The following is a 25,134-nucleotide window of genomic DNA, read 5'->3' on the forward strand; positions in this document are numbered from 1 at the left end:
AGATATATTCTGTCTGCTGATCTGGTTAAAAAACATTTTTGACCTCAAACCTTAAAAATTGTTATCATGAGATACAAGATATCAGTATATAATTAAAGATATTGGTCATATTTTGTACAAAACAACACATTGATGTTTTGACTTTGTCAAAATATCAAGAACATATGTCATTTCTGATTACATGGAAAAAAACAGAGTTACAAAGTGAGGGAAAAGGTTAATAAGTTAATATAATCAGAAATCATCTAATAGGACTACAAAATGACAACAAAACAGTTGAGTGGTAGATACAAAAACATACTAACATCAGCAGACTAACACTCTCAAATGTGACCTGATCTGATAACAGCTGATGGTGTTTTTAACCAAATCAATCAAAAAAAAAATTTTAATCAGTTAAGAGGAGAGATGATCAGAGGAGCAGAGTTTTTACCACCAGCACTAAAACACGGACCGAAGTATGGATAGAGTTTCTGAGTGAAGCAGCAGCCAATAAAGGAGTAGATAAGAGCTGCAGCATCAACGTCATAAAAGGAGACCAGACCCTCCTCATAATCCACAAACACCCCCACCTTCTTAGGATGACACTTCAGAGAGAGACGGACTGAAGGATCAGCAGGAGCTTTGTACTCATTTTTATTCCTCAACCATATCGTCCAGTAACCATTCTGAGGAGACAGTGTGATTTGTCCCTTCCTGTTAATTGATTCTCTGGCCACTCCTAAAGTCCAGTCAGTCTTCCCTTTAACTTGAACCTCATAGTAAAATCTTCCTGAAGTGAAACTCTGCTTTGCTAAGACATTAGCACATTTATCAAATCTCTCTGGGTTGTCTGGGAGATTCTTCTTTACATCATTATCAGATACTTGTTTTCCATCATCAGACAGGATGAGTTTGGGATGTGCTGTATCAGGATCAAGTGTCACATCCACTGCATACTGCTGGACCCTCTTCAGCTCGGCCTCAAACAGCTTCTTCATCTGTTTACTGAGCATCTCCTCCAGCTGATTCACAGCTCTCACCACAGTCCCCTCATATGAAGGTGGACGAACACTGACTCCTGTCCAGTCCTTGGTGGGTGGAGCAGTGTTCAGGGATGGGGAGCCTTGGAAGTGGACGAAGATGTTCTCTTTAGAACCTGAGAGCTCCTTCACCTCAGAGCTTCTCCTCTCCAGTTCAGAGATTTCCTGTTCCAGCTCTTTGATGAAGCCTTCAGCCTGTTTCTCTGTCTCTCTCTGCTTCTCTTTGATGGTGTCGATGAGCTCGGCCTGGCTTCTCTCAACAGACTCCTTCAGAGCGGTGAAGACCTGAACACCAGCTGCTATCTCTCTGTCTGCATCTTTCTTACTGAGCTCCACTGAGCGCTTCATCTCCTCAATCTTCAGTCGTCTCTTCTGGATCATCTGCTGAATTTCAGCATCCGTCTTCCCCAGCTCGGCCTTCTTTCCTTCATATTCTTCTTTCAGAGGAACAACATCGTGTGTCTTGTGGTCTAAAACAGTGCAGAGCATGCAGACACACATCTGGTCGGTCTTACAGAACAGCTCCAGCAGTTTATCGTGCTTCGTACACATCCTGTCTTCCAGGTTCTCCACAGGGTCGATCAGCTGATGTCTTTTCAGGCCTGACATTGTCAGATGCGGCTCCAGGTGAGTCTCACAGTAGGAGGCCAGACACACCAGGCAGGACTTCAGGGCCTTCAGTTTGGTTCCAGTGCAGACGTCACAGGGAACTTTTCCTGGTTTGGAAACTTGTTGCTCTGAGCTGCTGCTGCTGGCTTTCTGTTGAGCTGACTGTCTGAACTGAGCAGCCATCTCAGAGATGAACGTGTTGACCCGCAGCTTCGGTCTAATGTTGAAAACCTCTTTACAGTTGGGACACTGACACTTGTCATTTTTATCCCAGTGTTTAGTGATGCAGGTTTTACAGAAGTTGTGTCCACATGGTATGGCGACTGGATCAGTGAACACATCCAGACAGATGGAGCACAGAAACTGATCTTCAGTCAGCAGACAGCTGGCAGCAGACATGTTTACACTCTTGAGGATGGAAAGTGAGGGAAAGAAAACTGTGATTAGATATCTTTCGATTAATTGTTCAATAAACTATTACTAGTGGAATATAAGAAGTTCTAATGAGCCCTGTTTGATAAAAATGTGTCCTGGATACACCTATGAGTGGAACATAATGTCTGAGTACAGTTGAGGTTTTGAGTACAGGCTTCTAAAACACAGTAATTATTATCATATGTACAAAGACACAGAGCAGAAACAGTAAAGTTGAAAAGACAGACATAATTTTGAGTCTTCTTAAGTGTTTAACAGCTATATAAGCTGTAAAAGAGCAATTTTGTGCCTTTTTAAAGGTAATAAAATACACTGTCAGATAACATCAGACACTGTGCTCTGAGCTAGGCTAGTTAGCCTTTAGCAGACTAGTTTATCTGTGTTTGTCTTTGTTATGGTTGGATTGAGCTGCTGTGCTTTACAGTAAAGGTATGTGGTTTAACAAACTCAATTAATATCAAGTATCAAGCATGATGTTTTAATATCAGGAGACAGATCAGTCAAAGTGGGTAAATTAGCTGAAGCTAAAGCTAGCTGTGACTGTGTCCTATCTAACTTTATCCAGAGTCCAGTCACTGTGGTTTGATTTCGACCTGTTTTGTAGTTCTGACTAAATGTACATGTTGAAATTGGCCGTGTACTCACCAGTGTTTGTCAGAGATTCTGCTGTTGTGTTGAGAAAGTTTTCTTCAGAGAGAAACACAGGGACTCGTCTGGACTGCAGCTCTGCTATTTATCTGATGAATGTTCAGTTTCATTTAATGAATGTGGTATTAAAGCTGTTGTGTTTTTCCAGTGCTGCTCCGCCTCTTTCTGCTCTGCAGGTGAGGTTTTGTTGCCTTTCAGGTTCAACTTGATCACTGATGTCCTTTTGATTTAGTCTGATGCAACACACTGAAGGCCTTCAGGTCACTCTGTGATTGCAGAAGACTTTTTATATCATGATATTTTTATTTTGGCTTGTACCAGAGTCAGTACCTCTCTAACACACAACAGAACAAATCATTTCATTCCAATACACAAAATAACATTCTTCATCTGTGAATCAGTGGGCTGCAGCTCTCTCTTTACCGTCTCTCTTCACCGTCTCTCTTCGTTTCTCATCGAAGCTGATGTAAGCAATATGTTTTATTACCGGAATGTAACATGAAACATGTACTACTTCATTACTGACCAACATTAACTTGTTATCAAACTGTGTAACTGGCGCTGCGGCTCCCAAAGAAACATGACGGCACACTTCATGATGATGACCTCTGCGTTTTTTTCTAGGTGTTTCCCAGGTGTCCTCCTGTAAATCTAAACCCACGGACAGTTTATAATCATATGGATGCTGTTATAATGGGTAGTGATTGAGATCCTGACCCTACAAACATCCTGGAAGGTGTCAAAGTAACGTTTTTCGCTAAAATTACATAACTGCATAATCACCAACAGTAAACTGGAAGCCGGTGACAGACACTGTTTTTCAGTCAGAAATGTGATGAAGTGTCGGTAGAACAGGTGGGAGGACGGACGATTTTCTGTGTACAACTGGGGAATTTTTTTCGTCAGAGTTGCCAAAGACGGTTACAGTTAATACGTTACTTTTGTTTGGTCATGTAACGTTGCTTTGTGGGACATTTCTCTTTATTTAGTTGAGTGAAGTGACTGTGCAGTTATCAGACTACGCCCTCGATTCGCGCTGCTGGCCAATCCATTCACAATAGTTTGGTTCACCAATACTGCGCCTCTGATACTACCTCCAGAGACGGATCAGCGCCGAAGCGAAATTTCACCCCTCGCTGCCTCTGAGGCTTGCACAGAGAGGAGGCGGAGAATTGACACAGCATCCCCTCCTTCAAACGGCAGTGTGAATGGGTCTATTGTTGTGTTTTGCTTCCAGGACAGTGATGGTGGTGGTTGTTATTTTTTTCCCCAAACTTTATTAACACTGGATAAAGCGATGAATTATTTTTTTTATCCCGCTTGAACTGTGTCATGAATCACGCATTTGATGTTTGTCTATTTAAAAGATAATTTTCCACATCAATAAAGGCTCAGTCGGTCATAAAATGAATTAAATATAAGGCTGTGAAAATGCATATTTATAAAGAACACACAGCCAACAGATGTTGGCGACACTGTCTCCTTGACCGCTCACCATAACCTGTAACTTAAACATTATAGAGCTGCTCCTGTATATTAGCAGCTAATAGAACTGACCGACTCTCTATTCACATAAGTACAGTCATCACTATGAGCAGATTTGTGATGTTCATATTTTTTACTACCTTTTTTGTGCCGAGGTGGCGGCCATGTTGTTGTTGGTGACATGCTGAGTCAGACGATATGGTTCACTGAGCGCTTTAACACAAAACAACTAGAGATTATACTTTATTTACAACAAACTGAGGCTTTATTGACTCGGAAAATTATCTTTTAAATTGACAAACATCATATTTGTGATTCATGACACAATTTAAGCGGGATCAATACATTATTGGTCTCTCTCCATTTACTACCATACAAAGTTTTTCTGATTTAAGGTTCCATGGGGTCCGAGAGAAGAGGCAAACAGAGTGCTGAAGACATGCTTTAAAAAATTACTTTTCAGGTCAAGAAATTCGCAGTTTGCCATAATTTTAGTAAAATATCATGTAGTTTTGGGTGAAACTGCTCAGTGAACTACATCGTCTCACTCAACAGACGTCACCAACACCGAAACTGCCTCGATTTCAGCACAGAAAAGGTACTAAAAGAGATGAAAATCACAATAAATCTGATTATATTGACCACAGACATATATATGCACACGCCGTATTGACTGTACTGGCAAGATATGTTAGCACATCCGCTATATTGGATGTGGCAGGTTTTGTCCTGTAAACAAATACTATTAGATGTGAAAACTGTTGGTTTTCAAAATAAAAGCAAAAACATTTACATTTAGCTGATTTTGTCGTTTTTATATTCAATGATTTATATTCATGTAGGTTCTAATGATGTCATCATGGAGACAAAAAAATGAGCAAAGTCTGCAAATCAAAAAAAAAGAGAGAGTCTGCTTTCTCTTCTTTTAGCAGTGAAGTGAAACACTGCATGACAGAATATTATTGACACTTATTTTATTGTGTACATTTGCAGGAGGCTGATAATTGATTGATGACAATAATGTTCATCAAGTTAAAAGGTAATTTTCCAAATCAAGAAAGTCTCAATTTGTCATAATTAAAGTCAAATCTCATCTGGTTTTGTGTTAAAATGCTCAGTGAACTACATTGTCTCGCTCAACAACAACATGGCCATCAACTCTGCACAGAATTGGTACTAAAAGAGATGATAATCATAATAAATCTGTTTGTATTGACAACTGTAATTATGTGTCTTAACTACAGTTACAGTCTTACATTTAACATCATATTTGTAGTTCATGTCAAAATTCAGAGGGGATTTAAATAGTGTTTGTTTTTCTCCATTCACTACCATACACAGTTTTGACTGAAAAAAGTCCCATGAGACAAAAAGAAAGAGGTCAGACTTCAGCTTCCTTTATTTTGACAAGTATTAATTAAATGTTGCTTCTCTGTTGTCTAATATAAAGTGATGCAGTAATGACTTCTAAAACCAACTTTAAAAAGAAGTGAGGGTCATTACGTCATTGAATCGCGCTTTAGGGCCACCACACTAACAGCCAACATGTAGAAATCCAGAAGAGTCCAGAAAATGATAAAAACCCACTTCAGTCGGTTACTGAATCAAACACTAAACAGACTGTGATCACTGCTGCTCAAAAACTACAAAAAATCTTTACTTTTCATCATTTTATAAACAAAATAAGAGAACATTTTGTTACATTAAATGTTCTTTAGCAATTTGTTAGCGAGTAAAAATATTAAAATAACCAAAAATGCTGTTAACAGTTCTTAGAAAAATAAAATTAATTACATCATATCAACGAGAGAGTCAGTGTGATACATAAAAAAAACATTGACAGAAAAAGGTGAAAAATGCTAAATCAGAATCTGAAAAAACAAATATAATGAGTAAACATTCATTTATTACATTAAATGATGTGAATCTTTATGTAGAAAATCAAACGTTTGTTCTACTCAGTGTGATTGACAGGAGAGATGATCAGAGGAGCAGAGTTTTTACCACCACATTAAGATATGGACTGAAGTATGGGTAGAGTTTCTGAGTGAAGCAGCAGCCAGTAAAGGAGTAGATAAGAGCTGCAGCATCAATGTCATAAAAGGAGACCAGACCCTCCTCATAATCCACAAACACCCCCACCTTCTCAGGCCGACACTTCAGAGAGAGATTGACTGCCGGGCGAGCACAAGCTTGTACTCATTTTCATTCCTCAACAATATCGTCCAGTAACCATTCTGAGGAGACAGTGTGACTGGTCCCTTCCTGTTGATCGACTCTCTGGCCACTCCTAAATCCCACTCAGTCTTCTCTTTAACTTGAACCTCATAATAAAATCTTCCTGAAGAGAAACTCTGCTTTGCTAAGACATAAACATAAGTATCAAATCTCTCTGGGTTGTCTGGGAGATTTCTTCTTTACATCACTATGTTTAACTTGTTTTCCATCATCAGACAGGATGAGTTCAGGATGTGCTGTATCAGGATCGAGTGTCACATCCACTGCATACTGCTGGACCCTCTTCAGCTCGGCCTCAAGCAGCTTCTTCGTCTGTTTACTGAGCGTCTCCTCCAGCTGATTCACAGCTCTCACCACAGTACCCCTCATATGAAGGTGGACTGGACGCTGACTCCTGTCCAGTTCTTGGTGGGTGGAGCAGCGTTCAGTGATGGAGAGCTTTGGAGGAGGTGGAGGTGGTCTTCAGACTGTGAGAGCTGCTCCACCTCAGAGCTTCTCTTCTCCAGCTCAGAGATTTCCTGTTCCAGCTCTTTGATGAAGCCTTCAGCCTGTTTCTCTGTCTCTCTCTGCTTCTCTTTGATGGTGTCGATGAGCTCGGCCTGGCTTCTCTCAACAGACTCCTTCAGAGCGCTGAAGACCTGAACACCAGCTGCTATCTCTCTGTCTGCATCTTTCTTACTGAGCTCCACTGAGCGCTTCATCTCCTGAATCTTCAGTCGTCTCTTCTGGATCATCTGCTGAATTTCAGCATCTCTGATTCCCAGCTCGGCCTTCTTTCCTTCATATTCTTCTTTCAGAGGAACAACTCATGCGTCTTGTGGTCTAAAACAGTGCAGAGCATGCAGACACAAATCTGGTCGGTCTTACAGAACAGCTCCAGCAGTTTATCATGCTTCGTACACATCCTGTCTTCCAGGTTCTCCACAGGGTCGATCAGTTGATGTCTTTTCAGCTGTTTAGCTGTCAGATGAGGCTCCAGGTGAGTCTCACAGTAGGAGACCAGACACACCAGGCAGGACTTCAGGGCCTTCAGTTTGGTTCCAGTGCAGTCGTCACAGGGAACTTCTCCTGGTTTGGAAACTTGTTGCTCTGAGCTGCTGCTGCTGGCTTTCTGTTGAGCTGACTGTCTGAACTGAGCAGCCATCTCAGAGATGAACGTGTTGACCTGCAGTTCAGGTCTGGTGTTGAAAGTCTTTTTACAGTTGGGGCACTGACACGGGACATTTTTATCCCAGTGTATAGCGATGCAGGTTTTACAGAAGTTGTGTCCACATGGTATGGTGACTGGATCAGTGAACACATCCAGACAGATGGAGCACAGAAACTGATCTTCAGTCAGCAGACAGCTGGCAGCAGACATGTTTACAGTCTGAGGGTGAAAAGTGAGAAGAAGAAAACTGTCATTAGATATCTCTTGATTAAATGCTTCATAAACGATTACTCCTGGAATATAAGGAGGGACACCATGACCTTTGTTGGACAACAGTGTGCCCTGGATACTAGGAATGTGCATCTTCAACACTGAGGCGATACGATACACATCTCGACACACAACGATACGATACATTAAAGACAAAGATATGAAACAACCACCGATAAGATACAATACGATTCTCCCACCTACTGCGTTACAGTACTGTTTGATTTAACACAGTACGATACAGTGCGATACGATGTGATATGATATGATGCAATGCAGAAGAATATTGTAAAATGGAATACAAATTGGTACAGATGGTTCACACTTTTAACAGGGACAATGGGACAATTCCCTAAACTCAAAGCAGTGGTGCCTTTTGGCAGTTACAAGCTGCCAAATGAATGCAAAAGTTGTACAGATTGCTGTACAGTTAAACAGATTACTCTCCATTTCTACAGTTTGCTTCACACTACAGGAGGGACAACTCAGCCCTAAACAGAAACAGTGCTGCTCTTTCTATGAGCAATTATGATAAATAACAAAACATTCACAGGTTCACACAGATACACATTAAAACTTCCTCCAAAAGCTCTCAGTTACACTGTAGTGCTGGATGTCTTTGCAAATACAGAATGAGATGGAATCTATTATTTTGGTCGAACGAACCTAATTTGCTAGCCAGTGGGGCGTGAAAAAAAAGTTAGGATAAGGCTACTTTGCTCACCAGTCATTGTATTAGTAGCAGCACCCCTAGGCCTGTCACGGTAACAAATTTTGCTGGACGATAAATTGTCCCAGAAATGATTGCGATAAACGATAATATTGTCGTTTTGAGACCATTTTTCAACTAATATAATGATAATGGCATAATATTGCAAGTACAACCGTTCAAAGATAAACTTGTATTTCAAAAGAACATTTAACCTCGGAATTGGAATGTGAAGAAGACATTTTAAATATCCAAAATAAATAAAGAAAACCACCAGAAACGATAAATAAAAAGGACTCTCAGTCTCTGTTAGCACAAATTGCACTTGAATTCCACACAACCAAAAACCAAAACCCTTTAGTATGTCGTCTTTCATGCTGTATAGTTCTGGAATTGCCGTTTGTGACATGTATGTTCTCCCAGACAATTTGTATTTGCAGCATTTGTCGAAATGCCGGCTTTTCCACGGTATTAAAGGGCTGCATCTCTTGTAGCGATGTAGCAATCTACACTCTCTATGAATGCGCACCATTTTGCACTGTCCTTTGTTTGTATTTTGTTTGTCGACTAAACGCCCCAGTTATTGTGGTCTGTCAGGAAGACGGAGACAGCTCCTCTGTAGCTTTAGTTGTTTTTTTTGGAAAACTACATCGGATGATTATGCTTCAGGTGCAGACGTTTGTTGTATTGCCGCTTTTAGTTGCTACTGTTTTACAACAAATGCGACATACAGCCAGGACTGCACCCGTCTACCTCCAAACACTGGTCAGACCACACGCCCCAGCAAGAGCACTTCGCTCATCTACATCAGCTGGCCGACTGGTACCCCCATCGCTGAGAACAAACAAAGCCCGTTCAGCAAAGTCGCAACTCTTCTCTGTTTTGGCACCTCAGTAGTGGAACGAACTCCCGACTAATGTAAGGACAGCAGAGTCACTCTCCATCTTCAGCAAAAGACTCAAGACTTATTTGTTCAGACTTCACCTCGACCCCGCTCCCCCAAATACGAAACAAAAAAAATCAACAAAAAAATTGTATACACTTGTATGCTGGTATTGTTAGCACTTTTATCATATCTCTTATGCACTTAGAGAATCTTTGACAAATGTCTAAATGTAAATGTCCTGGTTAAGTGGTTCACCATGGTCGTTCGGTTTGAATCCAAAGTGCTCCCACACTGCGGCTGTCGCGTTCGTCTTTGAAACCAATTCCATCTTTGTTTTTATTAAGTCAAATCTCAACTAGCGTTACCTCTTGCTTGTGTCTCCTCACGGGGCTCACATGCTGCACTCTGTGTTATGCCAGGGGCAGGGCCCGCCTCCCCACAGAGAGACCGAGTGACTGACAAGAGGATTCACATGAGAGACACGAAGAAAAGAAATAAGCATGCAAATGGAAATTATCGAGGCCGGCAAAATTATCAAGCTCATTTTTATTTATTGTATGATTAATTGATTTATTGATTATCATGACAGGCCTAAGCACCCCTGCTGGTGCTAACCACTGGAGCCGAAGGGGACCTCTCTGTCACATTAACACCATGTCGCCGCTTCAGGAGAGAGCTTAGCTTGGTTGTGCTCCCTGTGTGTTTAATCGCAGCACGGCACATTGACAGATGGCATTAGTTTGCTCAAGCTGACCATCTCTTTTATAAAAGCCGAAGTGTGCCCAAACACCAGACTTGTAAATGACTGGCGAGTGTATCTCCGCCCCGCCTCCAGCTCGCACGAGACTCTGGCTGAATTGGCCGATGACGGCCGTGGTGATGAGAATGCAAACAAGCACTTTGTCCTACTTCGCGATACATCTCGAGTTCGTCTGGATTTTTAACCGATGCACACTTTTGTCATAGATGCAACCGCATCGTAAATGTTCATACGGATTTACCGATATGAATCGGTAAATCTTACCATCCCTACTGGGAACATCTCTGAGTGAAATTCCTTTTTTATTTTTTTATTTTCCTGTCTGAGGAGAGCTCAGGATTTTGTGTACAAAGGCACAGAGCAGAAACAGTAAAGTTGAAAGGACAGGGTTATACGTGTGAGGCTTCGTACTTCAGTGTTTCATAACTGCATAAGTTGAAAACAGCAATTTTGTAGCTTTTATAAACAATAAAATACACTGTCAGATAACATCAGACAGACTGTGCTTTGAGCTAGGCTAGTTAGCCTTTAGCAGACTAGTTTATCTGTGTTTGTCTTTGTTATGGTTGGATTGAGCTGCTATGCTTCACAGTAAAGGTATGTGGTTTAACAAACTCAATTAATATCAGGTATCAACATGATGTTTTAATATCAGGAGACAGATCAGTCAAAGTGGGTAAATTAGCTGAAGCTAAAGCTAGCTGTGACTGTGTCCTATCTAACTTTATCCAGAGTTCAGTCACTGTGGTTTGATTTGGACCTGTTTTGTAGTTCTGACTAAATGTACATGTTGAAATTGGCCGTGTACTCACCAGTGTTTGTTAGAGATTCTGCTGTTGTGTTGAGAAAGTTTTCTTCAGAGAGAAACACAGAGACTCGTCTGGACTGCAGCTCTGTTGTTACTCAAACTTTCACTTTCATTTTTGGGGATATGTGACTTGTAGTTTTTCTCTCTCAGCTGCTCCTCCTCTCAGTGCAGCTCTGTGGTTTGATTGACTCACTGTGAAATAACCTTGACACGGATTTGAAACAAGTTGAAATTTGACTTTTTGTTTATTCCTCTTTTTTTCCACAACTGAAATTTACAGCAGCCAACAGAACATGTAATTACAAATAGACAACGTAAGAAAAGAACTCTTGAGTGAAAAATGAAATTGTGTATTTCGTACAAAGCTCCTCTATCAGAGAGAGTAGTTGGACTTAATTGATTTCTATCACTGGGAAAATCTAAGAAAACACAGGATTTATAATTATCACTTTCACTCCACTAGATGGCATCCTTACTGTGAAATCTAACCTTACAAGTACTCTGATGTCAAGTAACAAGTTTTTGTATGTTTGGTATTTTTTTTTTTTGTCAGTCTGAAACCATCAAATCCTACTTTAAACATTTTTTTATTTAAAAAATTATTCACAATCACTTTCTACTTGAACCAGACTATAGGTGTTGTCCTCATCTTGACCCAAGAGATGAGAAGAAATACAGGTTGCTGAAATTTGAAAATGTGAATTTGAAATGTTATTTTATTCAGTCCTTTTTATATTTTTCAAACCGCAATTGGCCATGTTCTGGCTCTATATTGATCTGGTTCATATTGATTTATCTCATTGATCTGGCTCCATGAATGTGTTTGTGTAGTTCGACGCATGTTTTACAAGACAAAACACATACAAGTCAAATAATAACATCTTCACATATTTCCATCTTGGAAAATCCTGCTCACAGAATTTGTGCCATGATAGACGGTTTGTCTCCAAATTGCGGTGAGACGTGCAAAATGTCCCAAGATGATTCCAGCTCAGCTCCTCCAATCACTGACCTTTGACCCTCCTGCTAACCTCTGAGCTTGTTAGCTCATCTTGCTTTCACGCCCATCACATCTTATCGTAACCTACTTGCTCATCGCCCCAACAGATGCTGCTTACACCAACAGATAAACTATGATGGGTGATTTGGATGTTTGAAATGTATTCTGGTGTCACACTGCACTCGTCCTTGCAATTTTAACTGGCAATTTCTGATATTTCCAACAGCAAGTGAATGCAGCATCAGCAGTGATCCAATGAGCATCTGACAAAGAAGGGGGCTGTGACCACGGATGGATTAAATTCATCTTCTGAAACCAAACTTGTATCACAACCTTTCTGTCATCCAGCAGACAACTGGAACATACAATGTTCTGTCTTTAAAATAAAAGAATAAAAAGTATTTAAGGAGAGAGAAACAGACTTGTTTTGTTTTTTGTACGTTTTTATATCTTATACTACCCCATCTTTATTAAAAAACAGACATAAAACACAACACATGAGCAAGTAGAATTAGACAACCACTACTCCAGACCATGGCAAGTTGATAGCATATGAAAACATAGCACATATGAGGACAATTAATCACGTAGTGTATTAATGTAGTGCCCTGCCAATTTGTTTATACGGGTATATTATATTTATTTCAGTTGGTAAAGTGTTCTGATGTGCGCCTATAAATACTTTGCTGCTGTTAATATTTGTATGGTTAATGTGGCGAGTGAAAACAGAAATGTCTTATGTTTTGAAAGGCCTTTGAACGCCTCAGGCTTCTGTTGTTTGGATTCTCATGTGTTTGGGCAGCTGTCAATCATTTTCTCTGTTGTTGGGGATTAACCTGTCGGATTGTTAGAGGGGCGGGACTAGAGGGAAAGCCCGGGAAATGAGGAGAGACAGATCGGAGAGAGAAGCGGAAAGATGTTAAGTCTGAGCAAATTTTCAGATAAGTTTATGAAACAGTATTATTTACCGTTATCAGCCGGGAGTTTATACAAGTGTTTGCTTATTTTGTCAAGAGTGTAACCGAGCGTGTTTTAGAAGTGAGGGTTCATTACTGTTGCTAACTGAAGACAACAATGGGAATGTTTGCTAGCAGTTAGCATCGCCAGTTGCTAATCAGGAGACAGCAGAGGAGGTTGGATGTTGGACGTGTCCAGGAGCTGGTTCAGGACGAAGGAGTTGGTGCAGGATGAAGTATCGGGGACAGAACCGAGCCTGTGGACGGATCTCTGGTCATGCCGCTGCCTCTGGGAAGAGGTTTTGGAGGAAATTGCTGGATTGCTTTTCCTGGTTCTGGTGTGAGTATCCTGATCTGCGGGTTCAAGATGGATTTCTATATGAGCTCCAGGATGCCTTCATCACAGGTACCAACAGAAACACTACATAAACCCAAAGTATTACTATACTGAAAATTTCTGATGTTTGTGTATTTCTGTTGTGAAGTGATTCAAACAAAGGAATACAATATGAGTCACAAGGTTTCGACCTTTATTATTGCTAAATCCTTGTTGGATTGATGTTTATATTGAATAAGAGCTATAGTTACAGTTAAAGTAAACTGAATGGGAAAGTGAATGCTCAATAACAGTATAGCTGCAATTAATAAACCACCCAGGCCTCTCTGCAATTTAGCCAGAGTCATTTTCAATGTGTGTTAATTATTGTAAAACATCCCAAATTATACATTTTAGTAGCTCTCATCAGTTCGCTCCCATGCAGTCTGATACATAAAAGAGGTTTTCATGAAAATCATAGAACAGATTTGAGTGAGAGGGCGACATCAGGAAGTGGGAGAACTTTCTCCAAGCTAATTTTCACTTGCAGGCCGACCTGAACATGGTTCAAGACGCAGAATTTGATTAGGCTTCTATCCAAGTAATCCCCATAAAGTGCCATCGTACGAGTCCATAATATGTCACAGCGCCTTGGGAGCTTTGTTGCAGTAATGTCTGCGTCTCAGACACTGCACCCACCTGAGCCTGCACGAACGCGGCCACCTCTTCCATGCTGTTTTGCGTGCTTTTTCCTTCTGAACAAACGCAGTTTTCTGCACAATCTCTTCAAAGTCCTAATACTGACAACTACACTGTGTTTATGGGCTGAAAGACAAATTTGTAAAGGCAGTAATATGCACTGTTTGTTGTTGTCTCAAATGATCGACTTTAATCTTAAAATGTCAACCTCCCCCTGATATTTTTTTCTCCCCCCTGGCCCTAATACTCTTCTGTATGCTTCAGCATCAGACTGTAGTTCTTTATTAAGAGCAGGTCCTCATGTGAACACAGGCTGCAGTTTGTTATGAACTCCACTAGAGGGCGTCCTCACATCTATTATTCTCTACAAACCAGTTGGACAGGTTTAGTTCACATCAGCTGCTCAAACCTTCAATAACACAACATCATCTTACACTACAACCTCTCTCACATGTGATCTGATCTCAGAACAGCTGATGGTGTTTTTAAACACGTGATTTGGTCGTTATCAGAAACATCAGCTGCTGAAAACAATGAAAAACACATTTACTGATTCAAAAATCTTTATTGTAATTTCATCATTAAAACAAAATGAGAGAAAATTCCCTTATCCATAAAATGTTCTTCAGCACTTTGTGCCAGTATGCAACACTTGATCAGAACATGAAAAGGTTTCAATTTGGCACCCAAATATTTATGAACAGAAAACGATTATAATTATTTAAATACTTTGTTTCAGATGATTTAACAGTTCTTAGAAAAGTTCATTACATCATCTCAATCCAAGTGATCCTTTGATACATTAAACAAAACACTGACAGAAAAAAGGAGAAAAAATTTAGGAGCAAAGTACAACTCAGGAAAAAACAAGATGAACAAGAAAAAACCCTACACGTGACACGGGAACAGGTTCAGAGGAAACATAGACTGCCCAGTGTGAAGCAGTGTACTGTTGGCAATCATTCATAAGTGTGCAACTTTAATTTCAGCATAACCTGAGATTCACATCTTGAACCCTTTAGACAAAAGTGTTATGATATAGCGAACCCCGCTAGTCTACTACAGGAGCAGACGTGGATTTCTCGTTAAAAACAGTTGCATGGTAAATTTCAATTTCAATTTCAGTCAAATGTCAGACATAACTTTGATTAACCATAATCTTTTAGATTATTGATATTTGCTATTGCCGCTATTGATTCAAGTTGAAAGTGCTCTGTAGATATTGTAAGATTTGCTTCAGCATTTGAATATCCAGAAATGACTGATGCTGATGTTTCTGTTTCAGCTGGCCTTAGATCTGAATGCTTTTCAATACTATTGGAAACATTAAATGCACCATGCTGTTACTGTGGGTTGGAAAGCTTACATCATCAGGTTTTTGGGGGTTATGTCATCAGACAACAGCATGGATTATATGACGTACCTTAATGTGTGGAGATTTTTAACATAATGAACAAAATGCATGTAATATTAGTACAATTAAATTAGTTTTAAGATAACACAACAACAGTTATTTGAGTTTAATTCTTGTTTAATGAAAAATGTAAATTTGCAAACATCAAGTCCAGATGACGTCAAAAGTACAATGTTTCCTCTCACAGTGATGGAAAAGTAAAACGGCCTCCAGAAACAGAAACGTATGGCAATTTTTGTGCTTTTGCATGTGAGTAAATGCACTTTCTTACTTTCTGTCTGTGACTGTAACATTTCAGTGTGTATCTGTTCCAAACACTTTACAATCTGTGATCCATCACAGCCAATAATCTCTCTGCACTTCACTGCTGTTCTCCAAAGTGTGCTCATTTCACAAAAAGCCGAGTAAACCAAAAACCAAGAATCCAACAACCAAGAAGTGTAAATCCGCGAAATACTAAGTAGAAACACAAAAAGCTAAAACAAAGAATCAACCAAGAGGAGCAAAGTACAACTCAGGAGAAAACAAGAGGAACAAAAACAACAGAAACATGACACGGGAAGATAGTGGAAGAAAGTATTCTGTCTGCTGAGCTGGAAAAACTATTTTAACCCAAAAATTGTAAATGTTATCATCAGATACAAAACATCAGTATATAACGAGAGATATTGGTCATATTTTGTACCAAACAACACAATGATATTTTGACTTTGTTTAATAAAAACATCAAGAACATATGTCATTTATGGTTACATGGAAAAAACGGAGTCACAAAATGAGAAAAAGGTTAATAACAAGTTAAAATCATCAGAAATCATCTAACATGACAACAAAATGACAACAAAACAGTTGAGTTGATGTACAAAAACATGCCAACATATCAGACTGTAACACTCCTTTTATAGACCCCACAATGATCCACCATCATCTTACACTACAACCTCTCTCAAATGTGATCTGAGAACAGCTGATGGTGTTTTTAATCAACACTTCTCATATATACAATGATCACAACATAAAAAGGTTCTGGTACCAAAATATTTAAGGAATAGTGAAGGAATACTATTTTTAAATACTTAACAGAAAATGCTGATTATTGTATAATCAGATGATTTAACGGTTCTTAGAAAAATAAAGTTCATTACATCATATCAGTCAGAGCAATACTGTGACACATTTAACATAAACATTGACAGCCCCCCTCCCTCACGCAGCGCGTAGTGGGCAGTGCCCTTCCCCATGCAGGCACAGTGTCTGCTCTTACCTGCTCAGATATGTTCAAGCCCAAACTGTAAACAATGGCGGAGAACAGGCAATAACAACAGCAGAGCCGTGAAATGCCCCACCATTGCCCACTTAAAGAGAAAAAATAAGAAGGCTAGTGTAAAAACAAGTGTAGCGTAAAAACTAAGAATTGCACCAAGCCAGAGAGAAAACAAGGATAAATATCGGAGCGTCATTTCGGAGGTGGAGGGAGCTGCAGGATTTGTAAGGACTCAAGAGCGACGCGGAGTTTGCTGCTTTTCTGCTGGACAGTTAAGGATCCCTGCTTGATATGTTTTATTCTATGTTTTAACCACAAGGCTGTGGTGGCAGTGGTTACAGTAATACTCGCAATAGCGCATATCACCGTACAACGTTGCAGTGGAGCTATGTAGCTTGTTGGTAAATCTAGCTAACTAGTTAACTTGTATGCTAACTCCGGTGTTTAGCTTTGTCTTGATGACTACTGGTTAGCAAAAGTGTCTTTCAAGTGCCCGGGCAGTTGCTCTGAAGTGGTTGAATTGGTTTAGAGAAATAACATAACTCATGCTACAGGAAGGCAGCATGGGGATGATGATTACCCAAATGATTACCTGGTAACTCTGTCTACAGCGATGTGAGGAATATTGCTCATTACTCGGGATATATAGAGTGACTCGGCATGAGGCACTCGTCATTGTAATTTAGTTGTATTGATCAGAAATAAGCAATAGAGCTTATGCAGTTGTTATTTTGAATGCACCCACTTGGTTATCTGGCGTCCTCTGTTAACGTCATTACAAGTCTGCTTGTGCATGGCATGCTCGTCTGTGGGGAGGGGTTTTGAAGGAAGAGAGATAGAAGGACGGACCTGGATGCTAACTCGAGACTGCAGCTTTAAATGATGTGATGTAGAAAATCAAATGTTTGTTCTACTCAGTGTGATTGACAGGAGAGATGATCAGAGGAGCAGAGTTCTTACCACCATCATTAAGACCAGCACTGACGAATGGGTAGAGTTTCTTAGTGAAGCAGCAGCCAGTAAAGGAGTAGATAAGATCTGTATTATCAACGTCATAAAAGGAGACCAGACCCTCTTCATAATTCACAAACACCCCCACCTTCTCAGGCCGACACTTCAGGGACAGATTGACTGCCGGGCGAGCACAAGCTTTGTACTCATTTTCATTCCTCAAACCTATCGTCCAATAACCATTCTGAGGAGCCAGTGTGATTTGTCCCTTCCTGTTGATCGACTCTCTGGCCACTCCTAAATCCCACCGAGTCTTCCCTTTAACTTGAACCTCATAATAAAATCTTCCTGAAGAGAAACTCTGCTTTGCTAAGACATTAGCACAATAATCAAATCTCTCTGGGTTGTCTTGAAGAATCTTCTTTACATCACCATGTTCAACTTGTTTTCCATCATCAGACAGGATGAGGTTGGGATTTGCTGTATCAGGATCGAGTGTCACATCCACTGCATACTGCTGGACCCTCTTCAGCTCGGCCTTCTTCATCTGTTCACTGAGTGTCTCCTCCAGCTGATTCACAGCTCTCACCACAGTCCCCTCATATGAAGGTGGACGGACGCTGACTCCTGTCCAGTCCTTGGTGGGTGGAGCAGCGTTCAGTGATGGGAGGCTTTGGAAGACGACATATATGTCCTCTTTAGAACTTGAGATCTTCTTCACCTCAGAGCTTCTCTCCTCCAGCTCAGCGATTTCCTGTTCCAGCTCTTTGATGAGGCCTTCAGCCTGTTTCTCTGTCTCTCTCTGCTTCTCTTTGATGGTGTCGATGAGTTTGGCCTGGCTTCTCTCAACAGACTCCTTCATAGCAGTGAAGACCTGAACACCAGCTGCTATCTCTCTGTCTGCATCTTTCTTATACAGCTCCACTGAATGATTAAATTCCTGAAGCTTCAGTCGTCTCTTCTGGATCATCTGCTGAATTTCAGCATCTCTCTTTCCCAGCTCGGCCTTCTTTACTTTATATTCTTTTTTCAGAGGAACAACATCATGTCTCTTGTGGTCTGAAACACTGCAGACTTTGCAGACACACATCTGGTCGGTCTTACAGAACAGCTTCAGCAGTTTATCGTGCTTTGTACACATCCTGCCTTCCAGGTTCTCCACAGGGTCGATCAGCTGATGTCTTTTCAGCTTTTTAGCTGTCAGATGAGGCTCCAGGTGAGTCTCACAGTAGGAGGCCCGACACACCAGGCAGGACTTCAGGGCCTGCAGTTTGGTTCCAGTACAGACATCACAGGGAACTTCTCTTGGTTTGGAAACTTGAAACTCTGAGCTGCTGCTGCTGGCTTTCTGTTGAGCTGACTGTCTGAACTGAGCAGCCATCTCAGAGATGAACGTGTTGACCTGCAGTTCAGGTCTGGTGTTGAAAGTCTTTTTACAGTTGGGACACTGACACTCATTTTTATCCCAGTGTTGAGTGATGCAGGTTTTACAGAAGTTGTGTCCACATGGTATGGTGACTGGATCAGTGAACACATCCCGACAGATGGAGCACAGAAACTGATCGTCAGTCAGCAGACTGCTGGCAGCAGACATGTTTACAGTCTGAGGATGAAAAGTAAGAAAAAAGAACTGTAATAGTAGGGGTGTAACGATAAACAAAAATCATGGTTTGATAAGTACCTCGGTTTGAGGTCATGGTTTGGTTCATTTTCGGTACAGTATGGGAACAAAATGCAAAAAGTAAATTTGCTAGTTGTGTATTCAGAACTTTTGTAAACCAACAATTTATTGTGACATACAAAATACGAAAAAAGAAATATAATACTGTTGTAAAGTGCTGCCTGGTAATAAGTTAAATAAATTATTCTCAAATAAACAAAATATAATTATAATATAAGCTTTCTAATGAGTAAAATATTCTCAAACAAAAACTATATGAAACAATATGAAAATGATTTCCTCACAGCTTGTTAAAGTCTGTTATCAAAACTTTTCCACAAGTGCAACAGTTCCAGCATATAGCCATGTTCAGTTTTACTTAACCTCAGTGTTGGGAAAGTTCACTTTCTACACGAACTAGTTCAAAGTTCAGTTCACAAATTTTAAATTGAACTAGTTCAGTTCATAGTTCATAATTCAACATTTTGAACTAGTTCATAGTTCGTTTTTTTTTCAAGATGTTGATGCAAGCTATTATTTTTCAGTTTTCAGTTTTAACACTGAAACTGCAGCTCTTCGACAATATTCTGCAAAACCAGGTTGTCCAGCTGCGGCTGGGAGATGAAGACAACAGAGTCGCTACTGTACGCCGTTAATGCAATTTGGGTGATAGAGGATCTGTTTTGGCTCGCCATTGCCGTGTCTTTTGATTTTTTATTCATTTGCACATACCTTGAAAGGCTCGCCGGGTGCTTTAGTTCAATGTGCCATTTCAGGTTTACGGTACAGGATAGAGTTCAAATAAAAAATAAAATACATAAATAAGTAAACGAATAAATAATCTAAAAAAAAGAAGAAGAAGGAAGGGAAAAATAAAACAATAAATAAATAGATAGTTCAGACAGTGGCTTCAGGGAAAAACGTTTCATAATGACTCAGTAAGGTATTACTTTTTTTGTTATTTAACAAAATCAGAGATTTAAGCAAAGAGCTCAGTTCCAGGAGAAAAGGAGCAGATTTAGGTAGTGATTTTGGAAATTTTTGTTTGTGAATAAAACATTTTGCATATGATAACAAAGTTTATCATGTGTTCAAGAGCATTAACTTCTGGGTTAACAGCAAATAACATGTTTAAGGGTAAGAGAATGGACAGAGTTACTTTTTGCCTCCATGCTTAGCACATTGATGACGCATGCGCGGTGCGACTCTGTGGTGGCTGGTGTTGCCAGTCTTCGGTCCGTTCAGGACGAATTCGTCTGTGTTCGTTTGGTAATGCCTCACTGCATGTTTGGTATGCAGCTGTTTCTGTCTGAAATAGTTAAGTTTCGTTTTGATCGAAAGTAAAGCGAGCTGCGTGTAGAAACCTCTCATCCAGCGTCCTTTTTATACACAACAGCCAGATTGGGTGTTTTTCCGCTACATATTAAGCCTGTTCACGGTGTGTTTTAGCCGGTTTTCGCCTGGAAGGCTCGATGGAAATCTGGCACTGTCTTGAACGCAGTTAAACTGTGAGAACGCGTTGTTTACAAACGCCAGTATGAATGCGTTCACAATAACGTTCATCAGGCAGAAATACAGTACGTTCAGTTCACGTTCGCCCAAAATATGAACGAGTTCATGAACGATCGTTCATTGAACGCGTTCAGGCACAACACTGCTTAACCTTCATATTTTTTGCCAGAAAGATTAACTTGTCCACATTGACTCCACATTTGTGAGTACAGGCTTTCATTGCGAAGATATAAGGACGAAAATATGCACTTTTGGATGATTTATTGACAGTCGTGTTGTTTTGGACAGGCATCGACACAGTCACCTACACTGTCACTGTGTGCTCTGTAGCGCTTGTCAAAAAATGGTTTGCAGTGGTCCAGCATCACAGGTGGAATAGTGGTGTTCAAGCTACGTCAAAATGAATATACATATACATGACTTGGATCGATGAGCAGGGTGATCCGAATGTTTTTCCTGGTTAGCGGACATGTTCGAGGACCCCTCTCGAGACGGGATTCTCAAACCACACCTCCAGCACTGACCCTTGCCAGTTAAAATGAGCACCAAAGTTCAACTGTCACACCGGAAACATGTCTTTCTCTGCTGCAATATTTAACGGGGCGTTAGCCATGACGTAAATGGGCTGCACGTGTAGCTGCCGGCGGAAAATAAACACACGTAATTTGCGTTCCAGGAACTCACCTGTGCACAGCCCTGTACCGAACGGAACATCCTGTACCGAAACGGTTCAATACAAATACATGTATTGTTACATCCCTAGTAATTGAATATCTCTTGTTTAAGTGTTTCATAAACTTTCTCCTGTCCTATAAATTGAGTATTGTTAAGTTCTGTTGTTGTACCCTAACAAATCGAGGTACAAAGTTTCTCAGAAGTTGGTGAAACTTAAGTAAGTGCTGTCATTGTCAATGACAAACCAAATCTCCTCATTCGCTATTTTGTTTACATTACAGTGATCATATATTGTTTATTTCATAACAGTTTAATTACTCAATTTGTGTTTCCTATAATTCTTTTTTAATTATTTATAGTTATATTTGAGCCCTGAGGGGAACTTACTGCCTGTGTAGAGCTCAGATTTCTGAAACACAGTGAATATTATCAGCTGTACAAAGTCATACAGCATGTAGCTGCAGACACATAAAGTAGCATGGACAGTGTTATAAGTTCAAGGCTTCTTACTTGCCTGTTTAACAGCTCTGTAAGTTGTAAAGAGTAACTTTGTTCCTTAATCAGCAATAAAATACACTTTTGAATAATCCAAAGGTCATCTAAGCTAGGCTTGTTAGCCTTTAGCAGACTTGTTTATCTGTGCTTGTGTTTGTCGTTGTTATGGTTGGATTTAACTGTGGCCCTTTACAGTAAATGTATATGGTATAACAAACTGAAGAACTAATATGTTGCGGTATCAAGACTGATGTTTCAATTTTCAGAGACAGACCAGTCAAAGTAAGTAAATCAGCTTAAGCTAAAGCTAGCTGTGACTGTACAGAGCTCCAGACTGCGACCAAAATTTGTGACAGTGCGGCTACATGTTACATTTGTCTGAGTTTTTTCCATTTTTTTTTCTTACACTGGTACGTGGAAGGGGCGAATCAAAGAACCTGGAATCACAGGTGGCAGGCCAATGTGTGTGAGAGTGTCAGGGAATGCCACTGTAAGTGGTGATTGTGTGGAGGGGGAGGGTCCTAAAGTTGTTCTGAGCCCAAGGAGAAGGCTACACTTTCAGCAAACAATGTCGAAACGAACTCTTGACGCTACCCTGCGATTCCACCAGATAAATGTCCACTGCGTTACGGCCCGCTATGCCAGCGAAACTTTCACTCTATTCTATGTGTTAACTTCCACCGTCCCAGCTCCGGAGCAGATATGCAGGACCTCTATTTCGTCCTGCATATCGCAGCAATTCAGCTGAATTTAGCACAGAGCAGACAGGGAGTCACGCAGTGAAACAAAATAAAACACTCAACACAAATCTCAAAAAGAGACAAATACAAGCTCTTCTACTAATCGTTCGGTTGGGAAAACTTTGTGTTGTTGTTCCTATAACACATACCTATAACTGCGGTCATGAGAGATTATGTGATTATCACAGGAACTTCTCGGTCTCGTGATGCCAGTTGTAAAAGTACTGCATGGTGGCTGACTCAAAACACAACTGGTGGGTGTTGCCGGACAGCAGAGCAAAACTGGATCAAAGCCATAACGCATGTGACACGTATCTGGTGGAATCTCTGGGTTATTTTCTCCCCAATAAGCCCAATAGTGTGCCAGAATCAAATCCTAATGCAGAGGATGAGTCTGAGTCTGAAGACATGTGTGTGACGAAAAAGAGCAGAAAACACTGTTTTCGTGAAGAATGGCTGTGCAAATTTGAGTGGTTAAGATTTCTCAGAAAGAGGAATTCCATGAACTGCAAATGTTGCAGTTGATACCCTCAACATGTGCGGAACACGAAATGTATAGGTAATGCTGCACTACACAGTTAAAACATAACACATTAGTCAAACAGTGCTGCATAAAATATGCTGTGACCTGCACTCCAATGAAAATGCAACTCCACTGTCAGTTACATTTAGAAGGCAAGAGGCTGTTAATCAGTGCGCTGAGGAGGCCGGATTAATATTTGAGTTTAAAACGGCCTTTTTCATTGCCAAGGAAGAACTACAGTTTACAAAATACAAAGGCCTACTCGACCTGCAAAGAAAGAACGGCTTGAAACTGAACTCAACATATAATAATTTCTTAATTATTATATATTATATAGTCAATATAATTGATTTACAGTGTGCGCCCCTACATTTTGTGATTGTGCTCCTAAAATTAGGAGTTAGGGGCCACTGTGCTCCTAGTAAGAAAAGTTAGTCTGGGGCCCTGCTGTATTCTATCCAAGTTTAACTAGAGTTCAGTCACTGTGGTTTGGTTTTCACCTGTTTTGTATTTTCACAAAATGTACATGTTGAAATGTGATACATTTTGATGGCAATAAAAAATGGTAATACAGGTGAAACAAAGTCAAATACTGGTTTTAACTCAATTCAACCAAATCTTTCTTCAGTTTGTGTTTGTGTGGCCGTGTACTCACCAGTGCTCGTCAGAGATTCTACTGTTTTGTTGAGGAAAAGCAGATGGATTCAGTTGTAGTTTTCTTCAAACAGAAACACAGAGACTCGTCTCGACTGCAGCTCTACTTTAATATGAGGAAATGCTTCATCATTATTTTGTTTTATCTCTCAGTTGCTCCTCCTCTCAGTGCAGCTCTGTGGTTTTATTGCCTTATTGTAAAATACCTTAACACAGTCTTGAAACAAGATGAGAATTACATTTTAGTTTATTCCTCTTTTTTTCTACGATGGAAGTACACAGCTGCCAAAAGATCATATAATTACAAATAGAAAACATAATCAAAGAGGTGAGTGGAAGATATTCAAGAACATTTACAGGAGACAAAAGTGAAGAAAAACTGAGACAGAAAAGTTGTCACAGGGCGACGAGCAGGCTTCTCTGTGATATAGAGGTCTAAATACTTCTTTCAAAGAAAACTTTAGTGAAAAATAAAATTGTGTATTTTGTACAAAGCTCCTCCATTAGAGAGAGAAGTCGACCGTATTTAATTTCCACCACTGGGAAAATCCACAGTGTGTCTAATTAAACACAGGGGATTTATGATTATCACTTTTATTTCTATGCATGAAATATAAAATCTTAAAGCCTAAACGTTTTAAAGAGATTAAGAGTTTAATTATTCAACTCCTGCATTCATGTCATTAGTTTCAGTGTCAGACTGGTGATACAGTCATTTATGAAGAGAGCTGCTGTGGATTTATTGCAGTGTGTGTTGATGGTGTGTCTGTGTCAGTGTTTATTCTTGTTATTTTTACTGTGAATATTGTGGCTGAGATCAGGTCCTTTCATTGTAAACTATGAAGTCCTGCCAGTCGCTGTCTTCTTCATTTTTCATTGTTGGAGGATTTTACAGGTGAAAACTTGAAACTCGCTTTTCGAGGCTCAAGTTGAGTCAAGTCTTGGTGGAGTTCAGTCTGGAGTCCTCTTGTTTTTACATCACTAAGACGTGTGTGTGTTAAAAGGTGAAAACATCTCAGACTGGGCAGAGAGGCAGCTGCTTACATATTAGTCATAGATCATCTATATGTGTTGGAAAGACTGGCAGTGACACCTAGTGGACCAAACAGGAGTTGCACACAAACAGTGTTCTCTCACTCAGTCACTGCAGCAACAGAAGAGGAGTGGATGGTTCAAGGACAGTTTTTTGTTAATTGTTATGTGTTCATGAAGACATTGTGCTGAAGTTTTCCTCATTGAAAACATATTCTGTTTG

At 40.1% G+C, this 25,134-nt stretch overlaps 1 protein-coding gene and 1 pseudogene across 2 annotated transcripts; both read right to left on the reverse strand.

Annotated features, from left to right (window-relative positions):
- Positions 1-328: 328 nt before the first annotated feature.
- Positions 329-2,030, reverse strand: LOC115586833 (E3 ubiquitin-protein ligase TRIM21-like). Of its 2 annotated transcripts, XM_030426233.1 has the most exons (2): positions 1,314-2,030; positions 329-1,262 (listed from the first exon to the last, which is right to left on the reverse strand). In XM_030426233.1, exons 1-2 carry the CDS (start codon positions 2,028-2,030, stop codon positions 393-395), a joined length of 1,587 nt encoding a protein of 528 aa, XP_030282093.1. In that variant the 3' UTR covers positions 329-392. The 2 variants fall into 2 exon arrangements, with proteins under 2 accessions (XP_030282093.1, XP_030282092.1); XM_030426232.1 differs by having other exon boundaries at positions 329-2,030.
- A 3,550-nt stretch (positions 2,031-5,580) lies between these two features.
- Positions 5,581-11,125, reverse strand: LOC115586831 (E3 ubiquitin-protein ligase TRIM21-like; annotated as a pseudogene).
- Positions 11,126-25,134: the final 14,009 nt, after the last annotated feature.

Source organism: Sparus aurata, chromosome 8 (genome assembly GCF_900880675.1).
Source record: "Sparus aurata chromosome 8, fSpaAur1.1, whole genome shotgun sequence".
Taxonomy (NCBI): domain Eukaryota; kingdom Metazoa; phylum Chordata; class Actinopteri; order Spariformes; family Sparidae; genus Sparus; species Sparus aurata.